This window comes from Giraffa tippelskirchi, chromosome 10, assembly GCF_054371585.1.
Source record: "Giraffa tippelskirchi isolate mGirTip1 chromosome 10, T2T-mGirTip1v1.2.pri, whole genome shotgun sequence".
Classification (NCBI taxonomy): Eukaryota; Metazoa; Chordata; class Mammalia; order Artiodactyla; family Giraffidae; genus Giraffa; species Giraffa tippelskirchi.
In genome coordinates this window covers 90,347,669-90,370,989 of record NC_137284.1, presented here as the reverse complement: position 1 = coordinate 90,370,989, position 23,321 = coordinate 90,347,669, and the positions used below count along the sequence as shown (strand labels likewise).

General features: G+C 37.1%; 2 protein-coding genes and 1 pseudogene across 27 annotated transcripts in view; 1 reads left to right on the top strand and 2 right to left on the bottom strand.

The window, feature by feature from the left end:
- FBXL13 (F-box and leucine rich repeat protein 13) overlaps positions 1–23,321 on the top strand; it is a 215,269-nt gene that overhangs the window by 105,951 nt on the left and 85,997 nt on the right. For all 22 annotated transcript variants that reach the window (XR_014067184.1, XR_014067183.1, XR_014067182.1 and 19 more), the window contains one exon: positions 13,995–14,124. Coding sequence is in view for 19 of the 22 variants with exons in the window: in XM_081535697.1 (XP_081391823.1) it covers positions 13,995–14,124 (130 nt within the window). In the remaining 3 variants the exon portion in view is untranslated. The remainder of the gene's footprint in view (positions 1–13,994; positions 14,125–23,321) is intronic.
- Positions 1–23,321, bottom strand: part of LRRC17 (leucine rich repeat containing 17) — an 86,185-nt gene that overhangs the window by 22,728 nt on the left and 40,136 nt on the right. The window contains exons 2-5 of one of the 4 annotated variants that reach the window (XM_081535805.1): positions 17,407–17,534; positions 15,952–15,997; positions 15,482–15,630; positions 14,065–14,443 (exon numbers count right to left, since the gene is read on the bottom strand). The gene's annotated coding sequence lies outside the window, so the exon portion shown is untranslated. Of the gene's footprint in view, positions 1–14,064; positions 14,444–15,481; positions 15,631–15,951; positions 17,535–23,321 lie in introns of those variants that run through there. The other 3 variants (XM_081535807.1, XM_081535802.1, XM_081535801.1) reach the window with 3 other exon arrangements.
- On the bottom strand, positions 1,725–10,799 carry LOC145523931 (large ribosomal subunit protein uL6 pseudogene; annotated as a pseudogene). The gene is made up of 3 exons (XR_014066970.1): positions 8,756–10,799; positions 6,461–6,513; positions 1,725–1,759 (listed from the first exon to the last, which is right to left on the bottom strand). The product of XR_014066970.1 is annotated as a large ribosomal subunit protein uL6 pseudogene (transcript).

Genomic DNA, 23,321 nt, shown 5'->3' with positions numbered 1-23,321 from the left:
ACTCATCACCTTCTAATGTTTTTGTACACATTACTATTATCTATGTTCTTGAGGTTATTTATGTCTGTTGTATCTGTATGGTGAAAATACTATAAAATAGTGTGCTCTGTGCATCTCTTCCCAACTCCATGCTCAGTGATCTCTCATTGATAGCTTGAAATCAGCCAAAATGGCATGGAAAATGGCAAATAATACAAAGTTAGGGCCTGGTTTATTTTTCTGTTGATTGTTTAGGCTGGAGAAAACAATATAGTAGATTAAAACTGTGTCATGTCTACAAACTATAGAATGGGAGAAAAGATTTGCAAATGATGCCACTGACAGGGCCTAGTTTCCAAAATATACAGATAGTTCAACTCAACAACAAAAAAATCAAACAACCCAACTGAAAAATTGGCAGAAGACCTAAATAGACATTTCTTTAAGGAAGAGATATAAATGGCAAATAGACACATGAAAAGCTGCTCAACATTGCTAATTATTAGAGAAATGCAAATCAAAACGACAATGAGGTACCACCTCACTCACACATGTCAGAATGGCCATCATTAAAAAGTCTACAGATAATAAATGCTGGATAGGGTGTGGAGAAAAAGGTACTCTCTTACACTCTTGGTGAGAATACAAGCTGGTGCAGCCACTGTGGGAAAAAATATGGAGGTTCCTCAGAAAACTAAAAATAGAATTACCATATGATCCATTCCTGGGCATATATTCAGACAAAACTATAATTCAAAATGATACATGTTCCTCATAGCAGCACTATTCACAATAGCCAAGACAATGGAAACAACCTGAATGTCCGTCGACAGAAGAATGGATGAAGATGTGGTATATACATACATGATAGAAAATCATAAAAAAGAATGAAATAATGCCATTTGCAGCAACATGGATGACATAGAAATTGTCATATTAAATGAAGTAAGTCAGAAAGAGAAAGACAAATACCATATGATATCATTTATGTGTGGAATCTAAAATATGACACCAATGAACTTACTTATGAAACAGAAACAGAATCATGGACCTAGAACAGACTGGTGGTTGCCAAGAAGGAGGGAGTTAGGGGAAGGGATGGAGTGAGAGGTTGGGGTTAGCAGAAGTAAGTGTTTATATGTACAACGGATAAATAGCAAGATCCTACTGTGTAGCACAGAAAACTATATTCAATATCCCATGACAAATCATAGTGGAAAAGAATATTAAAAAGAATGTGTGGAAATATATGTGTAACTGAATCACTTTACTGTACAGCAGAAATTAACACAGCATTGTAAATCAACTATACTTCCACAAAAAATACTGAAAAAAGGCATGTCATGTCTGTAGCTGCAACATTGTGAATAGCACAAAAAAGTGGAGCAAGCATCTTTTCAGGACTTGAAAACTGTTATCTGATTCAGCAAAGAAGTCACGTCGTTGATGACTGAGTGAAATCTGGACACATATCTTTTTCTTTCACTTTTGTCTTACTCATTAATATAAATAAATATATCCGCATTGGAATTATACTCATTCCTCAATTTTTAAAATTTTACTTCTATTTTTTGGTAAAAATAAATATAGCAGACTGACCAATTTTATTTTTCCTTTGAGTACACACAGGAGAAGACAAAAGTACCAGCTATATTTATGAGTTTGGCAAAAGTCAATGAATGAAAGCATTGTGTAAGAATCAACTGGCTATACGAAATCAGTAATAAACAGTATTGTGTATGTTACTATTTGTAATTTGTGGGCTGTTCATCTTTTATATCTGTAAAATAGTTAATGTAAAATAGTAAGATGTATAATTTTATAGTAAACATATATACATATGCATATATGTTTTTGAAGAGCCAGTTGTTAGATATTTACCAGTATGCCAATAATTAAAGATAAAATTAGAAACTAAGCCATGTTTTTACAATATTTAGTCTCCCTATCAGGAACATTTTGTTGTTCAGTCGCTTAGTCGTGTCCAACTCTTTGCAACCCCATGGGCTGTAGTCCACTAGGTCTCACTATCCCTTGGATTTCCCAGGCAAGAATACTGAAGTAGGTTGCCATTTCTTCCTCCAGGGGAATCTTCCCGACCCAGGGATTGAACCTGCATCTCCTACAGTGGCAGGCAGATTCTTTACCGAGGAGCCACCAGGAAAGTCCATCAGGAACATAGTATACTTCAAAAAAATATCTTTTTTCAAATGCTCTTAGATGTCTCAAAGTTTTGTTTTATTCATACAGATAGTCTTTGTGGTGTCTTTTTAATTGCCATTGTGCATGGTATCCTTTCTGATTATGATTCCTCATTATATTTTCTAAATGAATACTTTTGGATTTGGATATGATGTACACGTATCTTTTTAAACTTTTCATTTGTATGATTTAATTGACCTGTTTTCTTATAAAATAAGAAAACAGAGGTATGAAATTACTTTTAAAGAAGAACTTAGGCAAAGCTTGTATGATTTGATAAGTATTGTTCTCCTTTTCTGAACAAACTGTTGTATATTTGCTTACCTCTTTGACCCAATAATTATTTAGAAGAGAATTTTGTTTTTAATTCTACACAAGAGAAGACTCTACACGTGGACATCACCAGATGGTCAACATCAAAATAAGACTGATTATATTCTTTGCAGCCAAAGATGGAGAAGCTCTATACAGTCAGCAAAAACAAGACTGGGAGCAGACTGTGGCTCAGATCATGAACTGCTTATTGCCAAATTCAGACTTAAATTGAAGAAAGTAGGGAAAACCACTAGTCCATTCAGGTATGACCTAGATCAAATCCCTTATGAGTATACAGTGGAAGTGACAAATAGATTTAAGGGACTAGATCTGATAGACAGAGTGCCTGATAAACTATGGACAGAGGTTCGTGACATTGTACAGTAGACAGGGATCAAGAAAATCCCCATGGAAAAGAAATGCAAAAAAGCAAAATGGCTGTCTGAGGAGGCCTTACAGATAGCTGGGAAGAGAAGAGAAGTGAAAAGCAAAAGAGAAAAGGAAAGATATTCCCATCTGAATGCAGAGTTCCAAAGAATAGCAAGGAGAGATAAGAAAGCCTTCCTCAGTGATCAGTGCAAAGAAATAGAGGAAAACAACAGATTTGGAAAGACTAGAGATCTCTTCAAGAAAATTAGAGATACCAAAGGAACATTTCATGCAAAGATAGGCTCGATAAAGGACAAAAATGGTAAGGACCTAACAGAAGCAGAAGATATTAAGAAGAGGTGGCAAGAATACACAGAAGAACTGTACAAAAAAGATCTTCACGACCCAGATAATCACGATGGTGTGATCACTCACCTAGAGCCAGACATCCTGGAATGTGAAGTCAAGTGAGCCTTAGAAAGCATCACTACGAACAAAGCTAGTGGAGGTGATGGAATTCCAGTTGAGCTATTTCAAATACTCAAAGGTGGTGCTGTGAAAGTGCTGCACTCGATATGCCAGCAAATTTGGAAAATTCAGCAGTGGCCACAGGACTGGAAAAGGTCAGTTTTCGTTCCAATCCCAAAGAAAGGCAATGCCAAAGAATGCTCAAACTACCGCACAATTGCACTCATCTCACATGCTAGTAAAGTAATGCTCAAAATTCTCCAAGCCAGGCTTCAGCAATACGTGAACTGTGAACTTCCAGATGTTCAAGCTGGTTTTAGAAAAGGGAGAGGAACCAGAGATCAAATTGCCAATATCCGCTGGATCATCGAAAAAGCAAGAGAGTTCCAGAAAAACATCTATTTCTGCTTTATTAACTATGCCAAAGCCTTTGACTGTGTGGATCACAATGAACTGTGGAAAATTCTGAAAGAGATGGGCATACCAGACCATCTGACCTGTCTCTTGAGAAACCTGTATGCAGGTCAGGAAGCAACAGTTCGAACTGGGCATGGAACAACAGACTAGTTCCAAATAGGAAAAGGAGTACGTCAAGGCTGTATATTGTCACCCTGCTTATTTAACTTATATGCAGAGTACATCATGAGAAATGCTGGGCTGGAAGAAACACAAGCTGGAATCAAGATTGCCGGGAGAAATATCAATAACCTCAGATATGCGGATGACACCACCCTTATGGCAGAAAGTGAAGAAGAACTAAAGAGCTTCTTGATGAAGGTGAAAGAGGAGAGTGAAAAAGTTGGCTTAAAGCTCAACGTCCAGAAAACTAAGATCATGGCATCTGGTCCCATCACTTCATGGGAAATAGATGGGGAAACAGTGGAAACAGTGTCAGACTTTGTGTTTTTGCGCTCCAGAATCACTGCTGATGGTGACTGCAGCCATGAAATTAAAAGACGCTTACTCCTTGGAAGGAAGGTTATGACCAACCTAGATAGCATATTTAAAAGCAGAGACATTACTTTGCCAACAAAAGTCTGTCTAGTCAAGGCTATGGTTTTTCCAGTGGTCATGTATGGATGTGAGAGTTGGACAGTGAAGGAAGCTGAGCGCTGCAGAATTGATGCTTTTGAACTATGGTGTTGGAGAAGACTCTTGAGAGTCCCTTGGACTACAAGGAGATCCAATCAATCCATCCTAAAGGAGATCAATCCTGGGTGTTCATTGGAAGGACTGATGTTGAAGCTGAAACTCCAATACTTTGGGCACCTCATGCGAAGGGTTGACTCATTGGAAAAGACCCTAACGCTGGGTAGGATTGGGGGCGGGAGGAGAAGGGGACAACAGAGGATGAGATGGTTGGATGGCATCACCGACTCGATGGACATGGGTTTGGGTGGACTCCGGGAGTTGGTGATGGACAGAGAGGCCTGGCATGCTGGGATTCATGGGGTTGCAAAGAGTCGGACATGACTGAGCGACTGAACTCAAACTCATATACTGTGATCAAGAAATATGGACAGAATTATTTCTACTTTTTGAAATTTATGGAGATTTCTTGGTGGACTACTTAATAAAATCAGTTTCAATAAATCATCCATAAATGTTTAAAACAAGAGAGTTTCTTTCAGAGAACAAAATTTCTATGTATATATGCATGTGCATGTATAAATTCTTAATGTCATAGTGATATAGTAGTTGCCTATTATAATGAAGTTTTTATTAATTTATTTTTATGTTATTTAACACATAAGGATTAATAAGTAGTATGTTTGTACATACAATCTATCTATAAATTGTAGCACTTGTTTACATAAAATTATATTTTTCTATCATGGTTGATGTTTCTTTGTCTTAAATTCTTTTAAAATGCTATTTACACAGTCACCTTTGTTTTCTTTTGTTTGTGGTTTTGTGAAATAACTTTATGTATACCCATAATTTTTAACCTTTGTGTTGCTATATTTTAGGTTTATCTTTCACATGTAGCAAAAGAGCTAACTTCTATTTTTAAAAATTTCAATCTCTTTGCCTTTTTAAGAAACCGGTTTAAAAGACTAATATTTCTTGTCAAAACTGAGTATATGTCTTATTTTTATCATCTTGCTTTATGTTTTTTATTTTTTATTTTTCTTACTGCACTGTACTTATCTTTTCTGCTTTTTGTTATAAAATGTGTTATATCTATAATCTGAATGCATTTAGATAAATGCATATTCTGTCGTGTATTCTAACTAGTGGTTATTTCTATGTTTTTTAAAAACATGCTCTATCATGCATTTCTCTAATTATCAGTCACAATGAAACAGTAACTTTGGCTCCCCCTGTGTTCGACAAGAGATCTAATACATTCTAATTCTCCCTTGAACTTGATGTTCCTCTACTTTGACTCACTTATATGTAAATACATACTAATTGTGATTTTTATCATCTAACTTTCTTTTTAATATTGATTTTTGGTGTACTCAATATCATAATCATATTTATGATTAGGTAGTCCTAACTCGAGTTTTGGAGAAGGAAATGGCAACCCACTCCAGTAATCTTGCCTGGAGAATCCCATGGACAGAGGAGCCTGGCAGGCTACAGTCCATGGGGTTGCAAGAGTTGGATATGACTTAGCGACTAAACCACCATCACCACCAACTGTAGCTTTGTCATTCACTGATGGTCTATTTGTATCACAATTTCCTTATTCTTTAATTTTGATTTTGATTCATCCTATGATGTGTGGAATCTGGAGGAGGAAATGGCAACCCACTATCAGTTCAGTTCAGTTCAGTTCAGTTGCTCAGTCGTGTCCGACTCTTTGCGACCCCATGTATCACAGCACGCCAGGCCTCTCTGTCCATCACCAACTCCCGGAGTCCACCCAAACCCATGTCCATCGAGTCGGTGATGCCATCCAACCGTCTCATCCTCTGTCGTCCCCTTCTCCTCCCGCCCCCAATCCTACCCAGCATTAGGGTCTTTTCCAATGAGTCAACCCTTCGCATGAGGTGCCCAAAGTATTGGAGTTTCAGCTTCAACATCAGTCCTTCCAATGAATACCCAGGATTGATCTCCTTTAGGATGGATTGATTGGATCTCCTTGTAGTCCAAGGGACTCTCAAGAGTCTTCTCCAACACCACAGTTCAAAAGTATCAATTCTTCGGCGCTCAGCTTTCTTCACCGTCCACCTCTCACATCCATACATGACCACTGGAAAAACCATAGCCTTGACTAGATGGACTTTTGTTGGCAAAGTAATGTTTCTGCTTTTAAATATGCTATCTAGGTTGGTCATAACCTTCCTTCCAAGGAGTAAGCGTCTTTTAATTTCATGGCTGCAGTCACCATCAGCAGTGATTCTGGAGCCCAAAAACATAAAGTCTGACACTGTTTCCACTGTTTCCCCATCTATTTCCCATGAAGTGATGGGAACAGATGCCATGATCTTAGTTTTCTGAACGTTGAGCTTTAAGCCAACTTTTTCACTCTCCTCTTTCACCTTCATCAAGAGGCTCTTTAGTTCTTCTTCACTTTCTGTCATAAGGGTGGTATCATCCGCATATCTGAGGTTATTGATATTTCTCCTGGCAATCTTGATTCCAGCTTGTGTTTCTTCCAGCCCAGCATTTCTCATGATGTACTCTGCATATAAGTTGAATAAGCAGGGTGACAATATACAGCCTTGATGTACTCCTTTTCCTATTTGGGAATACTATATATATATTATATAGTATTTTTGCCTGGATAATTCCATGGACAGAGGAGCCTGGTGCGCTACAGTCCATGGAGTCTCAAAAAGTTGAGTTGGACATGACTGAAGTGACAGAGACGCATACATGATGACTGGAAACATGGTTTTACAAACTCTTTATCTGGAAATATGTGCAAATATTAGATTTTCAGTCATTGCTTTCTGAAGATGACTTTTTGTTGTGTTAGAGGATGAACAACAAATTCTCTCAGGGTATAGTTCTTGAATCATGTCCCTTTCGCTACTTAAAACCCTGGAAATGCTGCTCCATAATCTTCACTATTTCAAGTTAAAGAAAAGTCTAAAGCCAGCCTGATTTTTCTCTTCTTTTGTTGGTAATCTATTTTCTTTCTGCCAAGATGCTGGCAGGAATTTCCTTTTCTCTGAGAAATTAAAAACATTTTCCAAACTTGTGTTCTTTTAATTAATTTTTCCTGGGACATAGTAAACCTTTTAGTCATTAAAACTAATTTCTCAGCTAAAAAAGAGATAGTTCTCTCTTTACTTTTCTATTAACTAAATTAAAGTCTTTATTCAAATTTCATCAAATTTTCCACTCATGTTCTTTTATTTTTGCTCTAGGACCCAATGTAAGCTTCCATACTACATTCAGCTCTCATTTCTTCTTAGTGCCCTCTGGTTTGTACCAGTCCACAGTTGTTCCTTGTATCTCATGATCTTGACACTTGAAGAATACTGTTTATTTATTTTGTAAACAATCTCTCAATTTGGGTTAACTGATAGACATTTTTCTTTTTTTTTTAATGTTTCAACCCTATTTGTTCATGTTTTATCTTAAGAATCTCCTTTCATTTTCAGGTCAGATTTTTATTGCACTCCTTCAAAGCTATCATCTTATCTCTCATCATTGTTTTCTCAGCAATACTGCATTCTCTGTACCAGTAGTTCTCAAAGTGTGTTCCAAGGACAGCAGTGTTCCAATAAATGTTTAATAACTGGCTGAGGTAGGGGGTCAAGGTATGTTTTGATTTGTAGGATTTACTGATTTCTGTGACATAAATAATTCCATCATGGCCAGTTTTAAGCTATCAACATGCCACTGAATGTAGAGTTGAGAAAAGATGCTAACAATTGGTTCTCATGGGCTACTGCAAGCCAGCTCCAGCAGCATCACTGTGGAGGGCTTCTGACCCTTTCAGGAATTCTGTAGGATTCTCTGCCCTGCAGTATAGAACATCACTCAGTAGTTTTCTTTAGAAATTCCACATTAAGATATATATGTGTGGTGTGAATGAATATATGTGCATGTATGAATGTGTTTATATATATAGTACATGTGTGTATGTGTATATATGTATTTTATCTATCTATAGATAGAAAGTGAGTCGGGGGGCTGGAGAGGGGAGAGAGAGATACATATTTAAAAATCTATAAATCCATATGTGAAAATCTGAACTCTTTTAAGTAGACGATTTGGGAGTAGCATATATCACTTTTTTAAAAAACTCAAAACATTTTTTCCAAACATACTTTGAGATAACTTTTTCTTCTAGGAAATTTAAAATAATAGTACAGCTCTGCATAGTTTTTTTTTTTTTTTCCAAATCGAGGGTTTTTATTGTCTCTTTAAAATATCAGAACTGAGTCCATAGAACCATCTGCTATCTTGTCGTTTCTGCAGCGGGATCACTGAGATCTTATTCATCAGCCTGCTGAACTGTTCAGAAACATAAATACCATCCAAAAGTTTTCTGATATCCTTGTTTTTAACTGTGGTGGCTTGCTGAATCAAAGCGGCTGAATTTGACACAAGTTCAATGTCATTTACTTCAAGAATCAACTCATCTTTCTGGGCTTGAGATACTGAACAGGCAACCCCTGGCCTCATTCGAACCCTGCGTATTTATTTTTCACCCCAAAAATTTCAGATTTCCACAAGAGAACCATTCTCCTGAATAACAATGTTGATGGGGAAGTGGACATACACTGACTTCATCTTGTAACGGAAGCCCAGTGTAACACCCTTGATCATGTTCTGTACGTTGACTACAGATTGTGTGAACAGTGGCCAGTTCCTTTCTGTTTCCTCACCATTTGTCAACACGGAGCCTCTTCTTTTTCTTTCCAAGGGGACTGAGTTCTACACTGATGTGATTGAAGTCCCTCCGCAGGGTGCCTCTGGGGCCCTTCACAGTAATTGTCCATCCCTTCAAGGTAATGTCGACATTTTCTGGGATGTCGACAGTCTGATTGATGAGAATGGTCTTCATTCTCACAGTAGATGCGGCAAAGAGCTCTGCATAGTTTTTTAAGGATGTTTATTTTACAAATGAAGCTGTATCTTTAGTGGGCAACACATAGGAAAATAGGACCTAAAATGAGAATTTTGTTTTGATTTTAACTTCTAGTTCTTGCTATTGAGACAACATTCAGGATAAATGCTACTTGATACTGATATTTTTCATCATATGAAAAAAATGTACACTGACTTTCTTATCTATAATAAAAATACATTTCATAATGATTCTCTATTTCTGCTCTGCTTTCTATTGTTTTAATCATGCTTGGGTATGTAATAACATTTTTTAAGCTATAAATAACTAGAGAAGTGTTGTTTGTTGCTGTTCTTGTTCTCTCTCTGGTGCATTTAGTGTTTCTTTCCAAAGAAAAATGTGATTTGTTTGCCTTTCTTGGCAACAGTGATTTGCCAGTTTTTTATCTGAATATTTTTCCTCACTTCTTTGGGGACTTGCTCAGTTTTCTAAAGTTGAAAACAAGGGCTGCCCATAGCTCATGCCCATTCCAAAGTATTTTTTGCTTTTAAATATTTCCTGAATTAAACCACTGCCACAGTCAAGGAGGCATTCTCAGTATCTCATTTGGTGCAGCATCCAGATGGTTCACCCTTGGTCTCTCTTCCCTTATGTTGTGAGGCATATTGTCCTGAACTTAGTCTTATCATGTCTTTGACATGCTTAAGGTCTAGACTCTTCCTTTACTGTTCTTTATCATTATCTGATCAAACTTATCTGCCTAGGTTTTCCAAAGGAAACTCTCAACTCTGGTCAGTTGATCGCTACATGCTTCTCTTTCTCTACAAGCTAGAATGCCTTTCTCCGCTCTTTGCTAATCTGCAGACTTTACATCTCAAGTCACACCATCTATCAGAACTCCACAGTGATTCCTCCCTGAGTTCTAGTAGCAACATTCATTCACTTATTCACCGTGTATTGATCAACTGCTATTTCCAACTATTCTGGGCACAGAGTTGTGAGTAAAGATATTAATATTATGATCTTTGCTTCTTAATGGAGCCTTACATGCTATAGCAGCATGATGTCTATTTTTCCTATAGATGAATCAACCCTTAAATTGACTGGGAACTTCTTATTGACAAGTACTCTCATGTTATATAGTCTAGCCACAGTTCATCAGAGGCGGGTAGACAGAGTAAGCTGTGGCCGTGACTGGGAATCCTTAGGGTCCACTCTGTAAATAGGAGGTCAAGTCAATTCATTTGGATTTTCTGCAGGAATTCTATTAAAAAACTGCCTCTGCGAGACTAAGTCCAGTACTCAACTCAAAAGAATCCATATGCAAATTATCTCTTTTACAGACTGGACCTTGTGTTGAGATTTTTCAGAGAAATGTTAATTTAAATACAGAATTCTACATTCCTTCTAGTAATAGCTATCCTCAGGTGTTGAAGATCTAACACAGAGGGCCTCAATTCTTTAATAGAAAAAAATCCCAAAGAAAGAAGAAAAAGTGATCTCTGTAGTTTCTATAAGAATTGTGATGTCTTAAAGATTATAGTAACAGTAGAAAAATAAATCACAAAGAGAACCTTCCCCACACACATAAGAAAAAGTTATCAAATAATTAGAAGACATTGTCTGAAAACACTGCCTCAAGTGTAATTAGAATTATCAAGTCATCTCTGGATTGGAAAAATGATGAACCAGATCTTACTCATATAAGAGACATATTTCTTTGCCAAATTTCAGGATAAAAAGTGGCAATATTGCATAAAATTTTCCAAGTGTGATTTCACTGTCAACCAATATTTTTCTCATCCCCTAAAGCTCTAAGACTGCGGCACTATAGAAGCCTAGAAAGGCTAATAGAGCCACTCAAGATTTGTGTTTCACTTTCAAACCGATAGTTTCCATGAGGTTCCACTTTGAAGAGATAGATCTAGACTTTTAATCTCAGAGTCATTTAGTTTAATTAAATGACTCTTTTGCCAAACCTGGGGTCAGTGGATCCTCCAAGAAGATCAGGAATGGAAATCAGGGGTTCCATAAATTTTGATAGGAGAAAAAAAAAATCTCTATTTTCACTAAGCTCTAACTGAAATATAGATTAAAAAAATCAGGGTAGTATTAGCAGTCCCTGGGACTCTTTCACCCATACAAATTACAATTATTTTCTCATCACATGTATTTTCTTATAGTTGTTACAAATATTTAAAATTATCATTGGTACTCAGTACTGCTTCAAAAGCATTGTAGTTAATAGACCTGTCACTAGATGTTGTTGTTTAGCATGTTAATAAAGAAGCATATACATTATTTCACTCATTTGGTTTTTAAAAATATTTTAATAACATCTTTGGATAAAATTGGCTGCCTTTGTAATTGTATTTTATTTTATACATTAAAAACATGCTGACAAAGGGGCCATAGATCCAAAAGTATCTGTGACACACAAAAAGGTTAAAAGCTGCTTGTTCAATTCTCAGTTTTGGTATTTGTTAATGGATCACATGCACTTAAAGAAACTGAAAAATAGACTTGGACCAGACTTGAATATATTTGAATATGCATGATTGTGTAAGTATTGGTTTCATTATTATACCTGAAGAAAGACTGATTGATGTACAGAGCTTAAAAATAGGTTAGGAAGAACAGTCAGCAAATGAATGGGCAACAGATGGAGGGACAGAAACTACAGCAGACTATCAGGTTAACAGATTACACATGGTTTTACCACCACGACTGAAATAGGGTACAGATGGAATACGAGGCCCCTCAAACTCTTCAAATCAGTTGTATGCACCACTATTGCCAGTTAAGTACCTATTCCATTAAACGGAAAAAAGATAGGTCAAACTTTGTAAGAATAATTCATATGTATTATTTGAGACAGTAGTAGCAATAATAACAATATATGTATTTTTAAAGGATCTACCATATCCCTGCTGATTTTAATCATCAAAAATCATCCTCAATATAATACTATTATATATACATTCTTATGTAATTGTCACATCTTTATTAAGAGGAAAAAGCAGATACGTTACGTTCATGTTACAGATGTTCATATTACAGAAAACTACGGTTCAGGAAAGCTGGAGGCCCCACAGTTGGTCAGGGTTGAAAAAAAAGATAATGCTATAATCTCCACTTAAAAAATGTGGAAACAGTCTCTGAGCAGTTAAGGGGCAGTTGCAGTAAGTGTCAGGGCTGGGATTCAAATCCAATTTGGTCAGATTCCAAAACCCTGTGTATTTTCCATTGTGTCATGCTGCCTGCCTTACTATTCCTTTCTCCAAATTGGAGAGCTAAAAAGTTCTTAGGAATGACAACCCCCCAAGAAAATTGTACTTTACTTAGTTGAATCACAAGGGTATAATTCAGGGAGAGGAAGATAAAGCATTTCTAAAACTCTGGCAATGCTCTCAAGGGCCCCAGGAGGGTTGTGTCTTTGGGATGTTAATGCTGCTTTCTCCTTCAGAGCCCTGCCCACCCAGCCACTGGGGAATCCAGAAGACTTCCCTTTCTGTTCTACTGAATTTCATGGAAATAGTCATTACCAGAGGGAAATGTGTATGAGTCAAATAATTCGCTATGAAATATGAATTATATCATATGATATTTTCAGATTTGGGAAATAAATCTGATTAATGATCAAAGCTTGCATATCTAATTTCCCATTTATGTGAAAGTAAACTTTATTAGTCATTTGTGGGCTTTTGAGGGACAGACAGGCATTTTCCTCCTACTTTTTGTTCTTTTTGCTTTCTAGCTCACTGTTAAACTGCTGCAGATCACAAGCCAAGAGCATGTTGTTTAATTCTATTACAAGAGCAGAAGTGAGAGTTCTTGCACTTTTAAAAAATGCCAGGCTTAGGAGGGCTTTGAAAGTTGCCCATAGAGTGTCCTCAAACTGTGAGTCTTACAGAGAGTTGTCCTAAAGACCCTAATTTTTCCTGAAAGCTCTCATTTTGGTTATGGTGGTAATGCCATAGTTAATCTGTTGCAACTCCAGTGAGAGTTATAGCTTCTGATATGGCTTTATTCCTCTCACATGTTGCCCACATATTTGCAGACTGTTCTTAATCCACTTTTAAACTGTGTATCAGTCAGTCTTTCTTTAGTTATAATGATGAAACTGTTACTTAGAAAATCATGCACATGCAAATCTATTTTTTCAAGCCATTTGCTTACTATGTCCATTTTAAGAGCCTATTATGTTTAACTTTGCCTCCTTTCTGCCCCAAATCCTAACTCTCATGTAACAGTTAATCACCATTTAAATGTTTACAAAGAGTTTGTCCTCCTAGACATTTGCACTGTTATTTCGGTGCTCCAATATAAAAGCTAAATGCAACAATAACACAAACTGAAACTGCTTTCAAACACAAACTAACTTGCAAACAATATGAATGCACAGACCTCCCCCGCCCCCAAAGCTTTATCCCAATCGGTTTTCTTAAAAATCTAGACAAATCTTTATTTTCATTTGAAATGTGATTATGCATTATCTGATATGCTACTGCAATCTCCATAACAGGAAGATAATTAACAATAAAGTTCAACTCTTGAATATCTGCAAGGAGAAAAGATTAATTTACAGCTTTACTTCTCTTTGTCAGGGTGGCTTAACAAAGATGTGAGGAAACAGCTTAAGTATAATCACTTTCCTTCCTCTCCTCTCTCCCTGTCTTCTCAGGTACTTCCACAATTTACAGAATCTTAGTTTGGCTTACTGCAGAAAGTTCACAGACAAAGGTTTACAGTACCTGAATTTGGGGAACGGATGCCACAAGCTCATCTATCTGGACCTTTCCGGCTGCACACAGGTTTGTCTTTCAGCCTTCTCTTTCCTGCAGCAGGCAAAGAAGTCCTCCAGAGAACGGGCTGCATCCAGCCCCAGCCCTCATGTTATACTAACGCTGTGCACGGACTGCAGCACACTTTTCAGAGGTTTTCAATTACGTGAACACAGCTGCTTAAATTTTCCCCAGGATCGCTACTATAGGCTCTTGGCTTCCCTCCATTGGAGTGTCACATCCACAAAGAGGCAGAGCTCATTGGATGATGAAGCAGACCACTTCAGTGTAGAAACTCAGTGCACCATTATGATAGCAGAGTCCAAATCTTGAAAACTTTTTAGAATTGCTACCAAGATACAAACAAAGAAAAATATTTGGGGGAGAGGGAGGGGAGAATTTGCAAAGAACTTCCTGAAAAGTTACTTTGGTTCCACGTGGACTCTGAGAGTAAATAATATTAGGTAAAACGCTACAAGCAATAAATGTAAGAAAGGAAATACAACAAAGATAATGATTTTTTAATTGCATTATATCCTTGGGCTAAATAACATGAAGATTTGAGGTCTACGTGGGGAAATATTTAAGTCTGAAGAAATAAGACTAAGAAACTTGGGCAGAAAATATTGTGGAATTGTGGAGGGTATGGCATGGCATGGCACTGTGGAAGCAGTTCCTGCAACCTTGATAGTTTCTTTCGCTCTGTTTTGTTAGATTTAAGTCACCATTCATTTAACTTTTCTTCCACCTCTCTGTGTATTGCTATTAGTGTCATAGTATGTTCATCATTCTATGAAAATAATATAATAACACAAATGGGAACTGTTACTATATACCAGGCATCATGTTGAGTGTTTCATACATATCACATTTACTCCTCATACAAATGCTGTGCAATATAGCTTATTTAGATGAAAAGACCAAGGTTCTCAGGGTTGCACAGCTGGTAAAAGCATACTGGTACTGCTGTTATAAGCAGGTATTCCTGGAAGGAATATAGGGACAGAATGGATTTCTCCTCCAAGTTCTTGAATGGACAGAAATCTTACTTAGCCACAACCACTGGCATATCATGGTTTCCTGGTACACTAGGCATTGGGGAGGATGTAGGGGAAAGGATGCAAGGGATGCTAAGCTAGGGCTGCAAGGCTAGAGTTTGCATTTGTTTAAATCCAATCTACTGATGTATCAATAGTTTGCTAGGCACCGATATCTGCCACTCTATGATCAAGATGGCCTTAATGTTCCCTCCAGATTGACAAAACTTCAGATAGGCTTCTTCCTGACTCTGAATCCCTGACCTCCTTTTTCTTACTTTAGAAAACTTGCAGTTGTACATTCTGTTTTTGCTCCCTTTGAAATGTCAACTTCTTAAAAAGTTTCTTACCTGTTTTACAACGCATGAATGTCTTCCTCAAGGACCTGGGAGCCAGCCTTTGATATGTAACCATCAAGAGAGAGAGCTTCGGTATCTCTCAGTCTCCGTAGAATGATGGGGGCCTAACTTGGATATGAATGTCAGCAAACACAGATGGCCTGATCACAAAGGAGGAATATTTGCAAATTCAGAAATAACTCAATATGCTTTTGATACATCCCACTGATCAATCTCTCCCTGAAAGATACATCCTTTAGTCCTTCTTTTAAAATTAAATTTTACTGGACTATAGTTGATTTACAATGTTGTGTTAGTTTCTGCTGTACAGCAAAGTGAATCAGTTATACATATACATGTATCCACTCTTTTTTAGATTCTTTTCCCACATAGGTCATTATAGAGTATTAAGTAGAGTTTCCTGTGCTATACAGTAGGTTCTTATTAGTTATCTATTTTATATATAGTAATGTCTAACTCACCTCAGTGCTTCAGAACCCTCCTCACAGTGTGACTTAACTCCTTTTTCTTCTCAGTTTCCACCAAGTAATTATTGCAGCAACAACACAAACACATGCAGAGACACACAAACACACATACACGTGTCCTAAGGTTACATATTTTCAAACACAGCTCAAAGTCAGAGGTTTCAAATTAATGACCTTCTGGCCAGATATTTATGTAAAACATATAGATATAGTCTGTCTTTAAATTTTGAGCCAACATTTGGAATTTTGGAGTTTTCAAATGAAAACCTAGGCTTCAAGTTTCTCTTAAAAAAAATACATAAGAACTAGCAAACGCGGGCCTGCATTCCCACATGGTAACAAGGGGCTGGAACAGAGTCAGCCTCACTCCCTTGAAATGGAGCCCTCTCCTCCACTCAGTAATGTCCAAACATGCACTTACTCTGGGACAGTTACCACTTCAGTGCATTGCCTGCCTGTCTTAGTAGGTGTTTGAGTTTGGTCTGAATGTATCAAGAACAGATTTTGTTTCCTAACTGATCCTTAATTAGTAATTCTCAAACCACAGTGATGTTGGTATTTCACATCATGCAAAATAATGTCAGGGTGTTTGTTTTTTATTCATCTATATTCCATTTCCCTTTGTTCACTTAATAATTTAACAACAAACAGAGACTTAACCCTAGGTGTCGGGCATTGGAAATTTTACTATTTGAAACTTTCTAAGAAATGGGCTCATTATGAACCATAGATATTTTAATAATGGCTGCTGCTATAACTTCCGGATGAATCAGGAAGTTACTCCTCCCGAGGGACTTACGAAGTCTTTTGAGGAGGTTTCATCTATTTTTCTGGCTCCATCTACTTACCTGTGAGGATAGTTTCACCCTACCTGGTCTAATTCCATTGGTATGACAATACAAAATGGTTTCAAAGAAGCAAAGCTGACTATTCACAGGTTTTATAGGTTCATCCCTTGGAAACTAAAATGTAGTTTCTTTGTATATGTCTGGAATTTTGCACTATGAAGACATGTGTTAATATACCTGACCAAGGAAAAATGTCCTAATAAAACAAAAAGAGTTGAGAATAGAAGCTTATGACTAAATGTTTTTCACTGGTGTATACTGAGTGCCTGCTGCATACTGGACAATGTGATGAGTAAAATAGCATCTCTGTCTTTGGAAACTCTGGATTAACATAAACAAAATATGTCAAGAGCTAAACGTTAATGTAGTCATGGCTGCCCAATAAAAGGAAAGATGTATTTATACAATATTGTGAAAGTATTTGAACCATACTTGTTAGAAAAAATAAATAAGTGGATGATGGAGAACTACAAAGAAAAGTTAAAATCCATTACATATGCTTTAGAAATATTCTACATTCTTATGGGATTGGATAAACACTGTAGGGTGCATTAAATTATATGACTGATTTCCTAATGAATACTAGCACTTACATATTCACCTGCATGTTATCATCTTCGATGTGGCTGAAGTAACGCCTCTGCCCAGTTTCTTCTCTTTGGAAAAACCTCTGCTCCTTCTTGGCCTGAATTGTGATAGGGCTGCTGCAGTGAGCTCTCTCACTATCCTCTGCAAAGAAAAAAATTAAATTACCTGAAAACTCACCACCCAGAAATAGTCAACACTACTAGAATTTCAGGGTCTTTATGCTATGCATGTCTAGACTTCTTCTGAATTGAAATGGATTATACAGTACACATATCTTTCATTATTCCATTTCTTTATTCCATTAAATATTTTCCTGTAACTTACTTTTAATAGGTATATAGTATTCCATTGTATCAAAACACCAATTTATACTTAACCATTCATTATTGGCCTACAATTCTTTTTCCTGGTCTACCTTTTTTTGGCTATCATAAATAATCTCTGAGGAAAATTATTGTAGCCATATCTTAGCATATGTGTATGCAATTTGGGGTACAAATTTTTAGAAATGAAATGATCAGAGGTTATTTTTAAGGTTGTCCATGCTCTACAAAGATTCTCAATTTACATTTATGATGAATGTAAAATAGTTTGTTATCTTCATAAATATATTCTATATAAAAAGCTTGTCAATTCAACATTGATTATGCTATTTTATATTTTTAATTTGTATTTCTTTGATTTCCAGGCAAAGTTAAACCATACACAGGCACTTAATAAATATTTGTTGAATGATAGCATTTTTATCTCAATAAGCTGCCACTGTTAAAATATTTTTCAAAGTAATTAAAATTTTTCTTTCAAACTGGGGAATATTGGAGATAATGTAACTTAAGTTCCTGACACAGTTGGTGTTAAAAAATAAAGCCTATTAGTATATTTCTCTCAAAAAATTTTCTTCAGAGCCTGAGTGCAACATTTTCCTTATAGTATTTTCAGAAGGAAAAAAAAAAGCTACATCCATTTAACAGAATGATTCTGGCTGAATCAGTCAAACAAATTTAATTTGTTTGCTTTTATATTTACTATTTATTCAAAGTTATAAAATCTAAGCTTATACCATAAAATGATTTTTTAAAAACCACATTTAAATACAATGTGGTAAGACTCTTTGGAGACAAAATGGTTTTATCATGTAAAGAAGGCACTCTTTCCTGTGCTCCTTTGTAATTTATGATCTGGGAGACATTTGGTGACAGTGAATGGATTCATCTTTTTCTACGTCTTAAGGAATAATGTGTGACCTAACTCATGGTAGATGTTTATCAGATGCTTGTTGAACATTTGGATTAAGGTTTAGTTAAATAAGTGAAACTAATGAACCACTGTATGAGATGTTGGTAGTTTTCCTTTGCATCTCATTCTCTGCTTCAAGGAACCACTCCTCTCCCTTACCTTGTGGTTCTGAGGAGCTGTCAGTCATGACGTCGTGAAAGTAACATACCACAGTAATTGGGAACATAGGTTCTGGGGCACCTGCATTTTAATCCTGAGTTTGCTATTTGATAGGTATGGGGCTGGGGCAGGTCCTAATCTTTCTGTATACCTTACCTTCCTTATCTATGAAACAGGGAAAATGCTATTAATGGTAACTACCTGTGTTTTGTATCAATTAAATGATTTGACACATATAAGAGGCTTACAATGATGGCTGCATACAGTAAATGCTTAGCCACTATTAGATATTATTTTTAGATTATTAACAGTGTTTTCCAATGGCCACTATCATTTGGCCCAGGCCTAGACATTCTTAAGTTCCATCTGCAATTGCTACAATTTTTCCAGGAAGAACATGACCTTAGCAGAATCCATTCAGAACTCTTTAGGTACTGTAACAACTTTATGTATACAAATACACACACACACACACACACACACACATGTTACATGTATATTACATATATATACAGTAAAATAAGTCAGAGAAAACAGAAATCTGTATGTTATGGCTTATATGTGGAATCTAAAAAAAATACAAAAATATGTGTATATACAAAACAGAAACAGACTCACAGACACAGAAAACAAACTTATGGTTACAAAAGGGGAGGGAAGGGCAGGAGGAGCAAATTAGGAGTATGGGATTAACAGATATAAACTACCATACATAAAATAGATAAGCAACAGGGATTTACTGTGTAGCACAGGAATTATACCCAGTATCTTGTAACCTATAATGGAATATAATCTGCAAAAAAACTAAATCACTATGCTATACACCTAAAACTAATACAATATTGTAATTCAACTATACTTCAATTAAAAAACGAGCAAAACATGAAAGTGTTCCTCTAGCAACAAAAAAGAATACATTAATATACATACATTACTGTATTTTTTAATTCTTATATTGTGGTTCTGTGTGTGGATGTTAATTCTCATAAATTATATTGTGCTATAGCTCTCACATTCTGAAAGAGATGGGAATACCAGACCATCTGACCTGTCTCTTGAGAAACCTGTATGCAGGTCAGGAAGCAACAGTTAGAACTGGACATGGAACAACAGATTGGTTCCAAATAGGAAAAGGAGTACGTCAAGGCTGTATATTGTCACCCTGCTTATTTAACTTATATGCAGAGTACATCATGAGAAATGCTGGGCTGGAAGAAACACAAGCTGGAATCAAGATTGCTGGGAGAAATATCAATAACCTCAGATATGCGGATGACACCACCCTTATGGCAGAAAGTGAAGAAGAACTAAAGAGCCTCTTGATGAAGGTGAAAGAGGAGAGTGAAAAAGTTGGCTTAAAGCTCAACGTTCAGAAAACTAAGATCATGGCATCTGGTCCCATCACTTCATGGGAAATAGATGGGGAAACAGTGGAAACAGTGTCAGACTTTATGTTTTTTGGGCTCCAGAATCACTGCTGATGGTGACTGCAGCCATGAAATTAAAAGACTCTTACTCCTTGGAAGGAAGGTTATGGCCAACCTAGATAGCATATTTAAAAGCAGAGACATTACTTTGCCATCAAAAGTCCGTCTAGTCAAGGCTATGGTTTTTCCAGTGGTCATGTATGGATATGAGAGTTGGACGGTGAAGAAAGCTGAGTGCCGAAGAATTGATGCTTTTAAACTGTGGTGTTGGAGAAGACTCTTGAGAGTCCCTTGGACTGCAAGGAGATCCAATCAATCCATCCTAAAAGAGATCAATCCTGGGTGTTCATTGGAAGGACTGATGTTGAAGCTGAAACTCCAATACTTTGGCCACCTCATGGGAAGGGTTGACTCATTGGAAAAGACCCTAATGCTGGGTAGGATTGGGGGCAGGAGGAGAAGGGGACGACAGAGGATGAGATGGTTGGATGGCATCACCGACTCGATGGACATCGGTTTGGGTAGACTCCGGGAGCTGATGATGGACAGAGAGGCCTGGCGTGCTGCAATTCATGGGGTCGCAAAGAGTTGGACACGACTGAGCGACTGAACTGAACTGATAGCTCTCACTCTTTTCTATTTTGACAAAGTTTCTTAAGGTGCTTCTCTAAGTCACCTCTTCTCTTCAACCTCTTAATCACAGAGAGCCTCAAGGTTCAGTTTGGGTCTACTTTTCTTCTCATCACACCTTTGGTGATATCTCCTATTAACAGATTATAGCTTTAAATATCACCTACAATGACAAATACACACACACACACACATAAAATCATATATGTATAACATTCACACGCAAATATATGTTCACATGCACATATACACATACATGTATGTAATGTATGTATATAAGAGTATGTTTATATATGCATATATACATATATAAGTATATATGCTTATAGGAGTATATATGTGTATGAGTACGTGTATATATATGTTATACAGAGAATACATGTATATATGTGTGTACATTTATATACATATACACACACATATATATGCATAGACATAGACACATATAATGATAGACAATGTGTATGTTCAATCCAGACTTCTCTCTCAAATTTTAGATTCATATCTTAAAAAAAAAAGTCTCTGCTTTAAAAAATAACTCCTTGCTCCCCTTTTGGCCTTCCCTATCTTAGTTAATGACAGCTCCATGTTTACCGATGCTTAGGCCAAAAGTCTTGAATTCATCTGTTACAGATTGAATTGTATCTCCTCCAAATTAATATGTGGAATTCCTAACCCCTAGTATCTTAGAATGTGAACTTACTTGGAAATAATGTCATTGCAGATGCAATTAGTTAAGATGGTATCATTAGGGTGGGACCTGATCCAGTGTGACTAATGTCCTTTTTTTTAAAATTTGGGAAAATTTGGACACAAACATATGCATACTGGAGAGTGCCATGTAAACATGAAGACAGCCATCTACAAACCAAGGAGAGAAGCTTGAACCATATCCTTCCCTCACACTGAATGAACCAATACCCCTAACACTGATCTTGGACTTTTTAGCCTCCAGAACTGCTGGACAACAAATTGCTCTTATTTAAGCCACCAGTTTGTGGTCCTTTGTTACAGTATACCTAGCCAACTAATATGGCAATCTTAACTCCTCTTTTTCTCACACTCCACATGCATTCTTTCAGGAAGTCCAATTGACTATCACTTCAGAATCTATCCAGGATCTGACCACTCCTCACCATTTCTACAGTTACTACTCCAATCCAAGTCATCATCCAATCCATCATCTCTTGCTGGATTATTGTGACAGCTTCCTAACTGGTCTCTCTGCTTTCACTTCAACCTCTAAGTTTCTTTTCAACAAGTAGCACCTAGAATGGTCTTCGGAAAACAGAAGTCAATGTACTCCCTCAGTTCAAATGCCTGGCAAGTCTTCCTATTTGCTCAATAAAACAAAAGCCTTGAAAGGACCTTCAAGACCCCGTGTAATCTGCCTCCTTCCCTAACTGTCTCTCTGACATCACTTCCTATTATTCTCCCCCTTATCAATTCCTCTCCAGCCACACTGGCTTCCTCGCTGTTCTTTCAACACACAAGCTCTTGCCTCTGGGTTTTTTGCACCGGCTGTTTTCCTTGCCTGCAACACTCTACAGCCATCTGTACAGCTTCTCACCTTCTTTTATGCTATCTCATGAAAAGTGAAAGTTGCTCAGTCGTGTCCAACTCTTTGCGACCCCATGGACTGTACAGGGGCCAGACTGAATTCTTCAGGCCAGAATACTGGAGTGGGTAGCCTTTCCCTTCTCCAGGGGATCTTCCCGACTGAGGAATTGAACCAGGGTCTCCTGCATTTAAGGCAGATTCTTTACCAAGTGAGCTATCAGGGAAGCCCTAGTCTACCTAATATATGCCCCTAATGAATGAAGAAGTGACTAAAAGGCATCAGCCAAAATGCTCCAAAGAGATCCACATTAGTTTTCCATGTTCATATCAGAGCTCTCTAAAATATGATCTTGTTTCTTTCAAAATCTCAAAGAAGAAATATGGGTAGGATTTACAGTTTTAATGGAAAGGATAAATCTATCCTATGCATACATGAGAAAGTGCCAATTATGAGGGCAGATTACTGGTTATGTTTTTCCTTTACTCTCTGCTCTGTTTGTGTGTTACTTCAAGGGTTCTCATGTTGATATTGCCTTTGGGTAGCCACTTTTCCTACAGATTTAATGTCTCTCCAATTGTGTTTAGCAGTGGGTTATGGCATTATATAGAAAGTTAGGCATAGAATGATCACAGTTGTGCTGGTAATGAAGGCTGGGTTGTAGCCAATCTCAGGTTGAAACGCAATTGTCCAGAAACCAGTAACCCTGAACATGGAGTGGGAAAAGGATCCAGATGAAGAGGGGGTAGTTTGGGCCAAGGTACAAGGATTTAAGATTTTCAGATTTAAGTTAAACCAGACAGCAAGAGGGCTTAGAAGAGTTTCTGCCTCTCTGCTCCTTTGTTCTTCATTTCCATCCAGCCTAAATACTTTCACTAGGCTCACTTTTTGCCTTCTGCCTAAATACCCTCATACTGT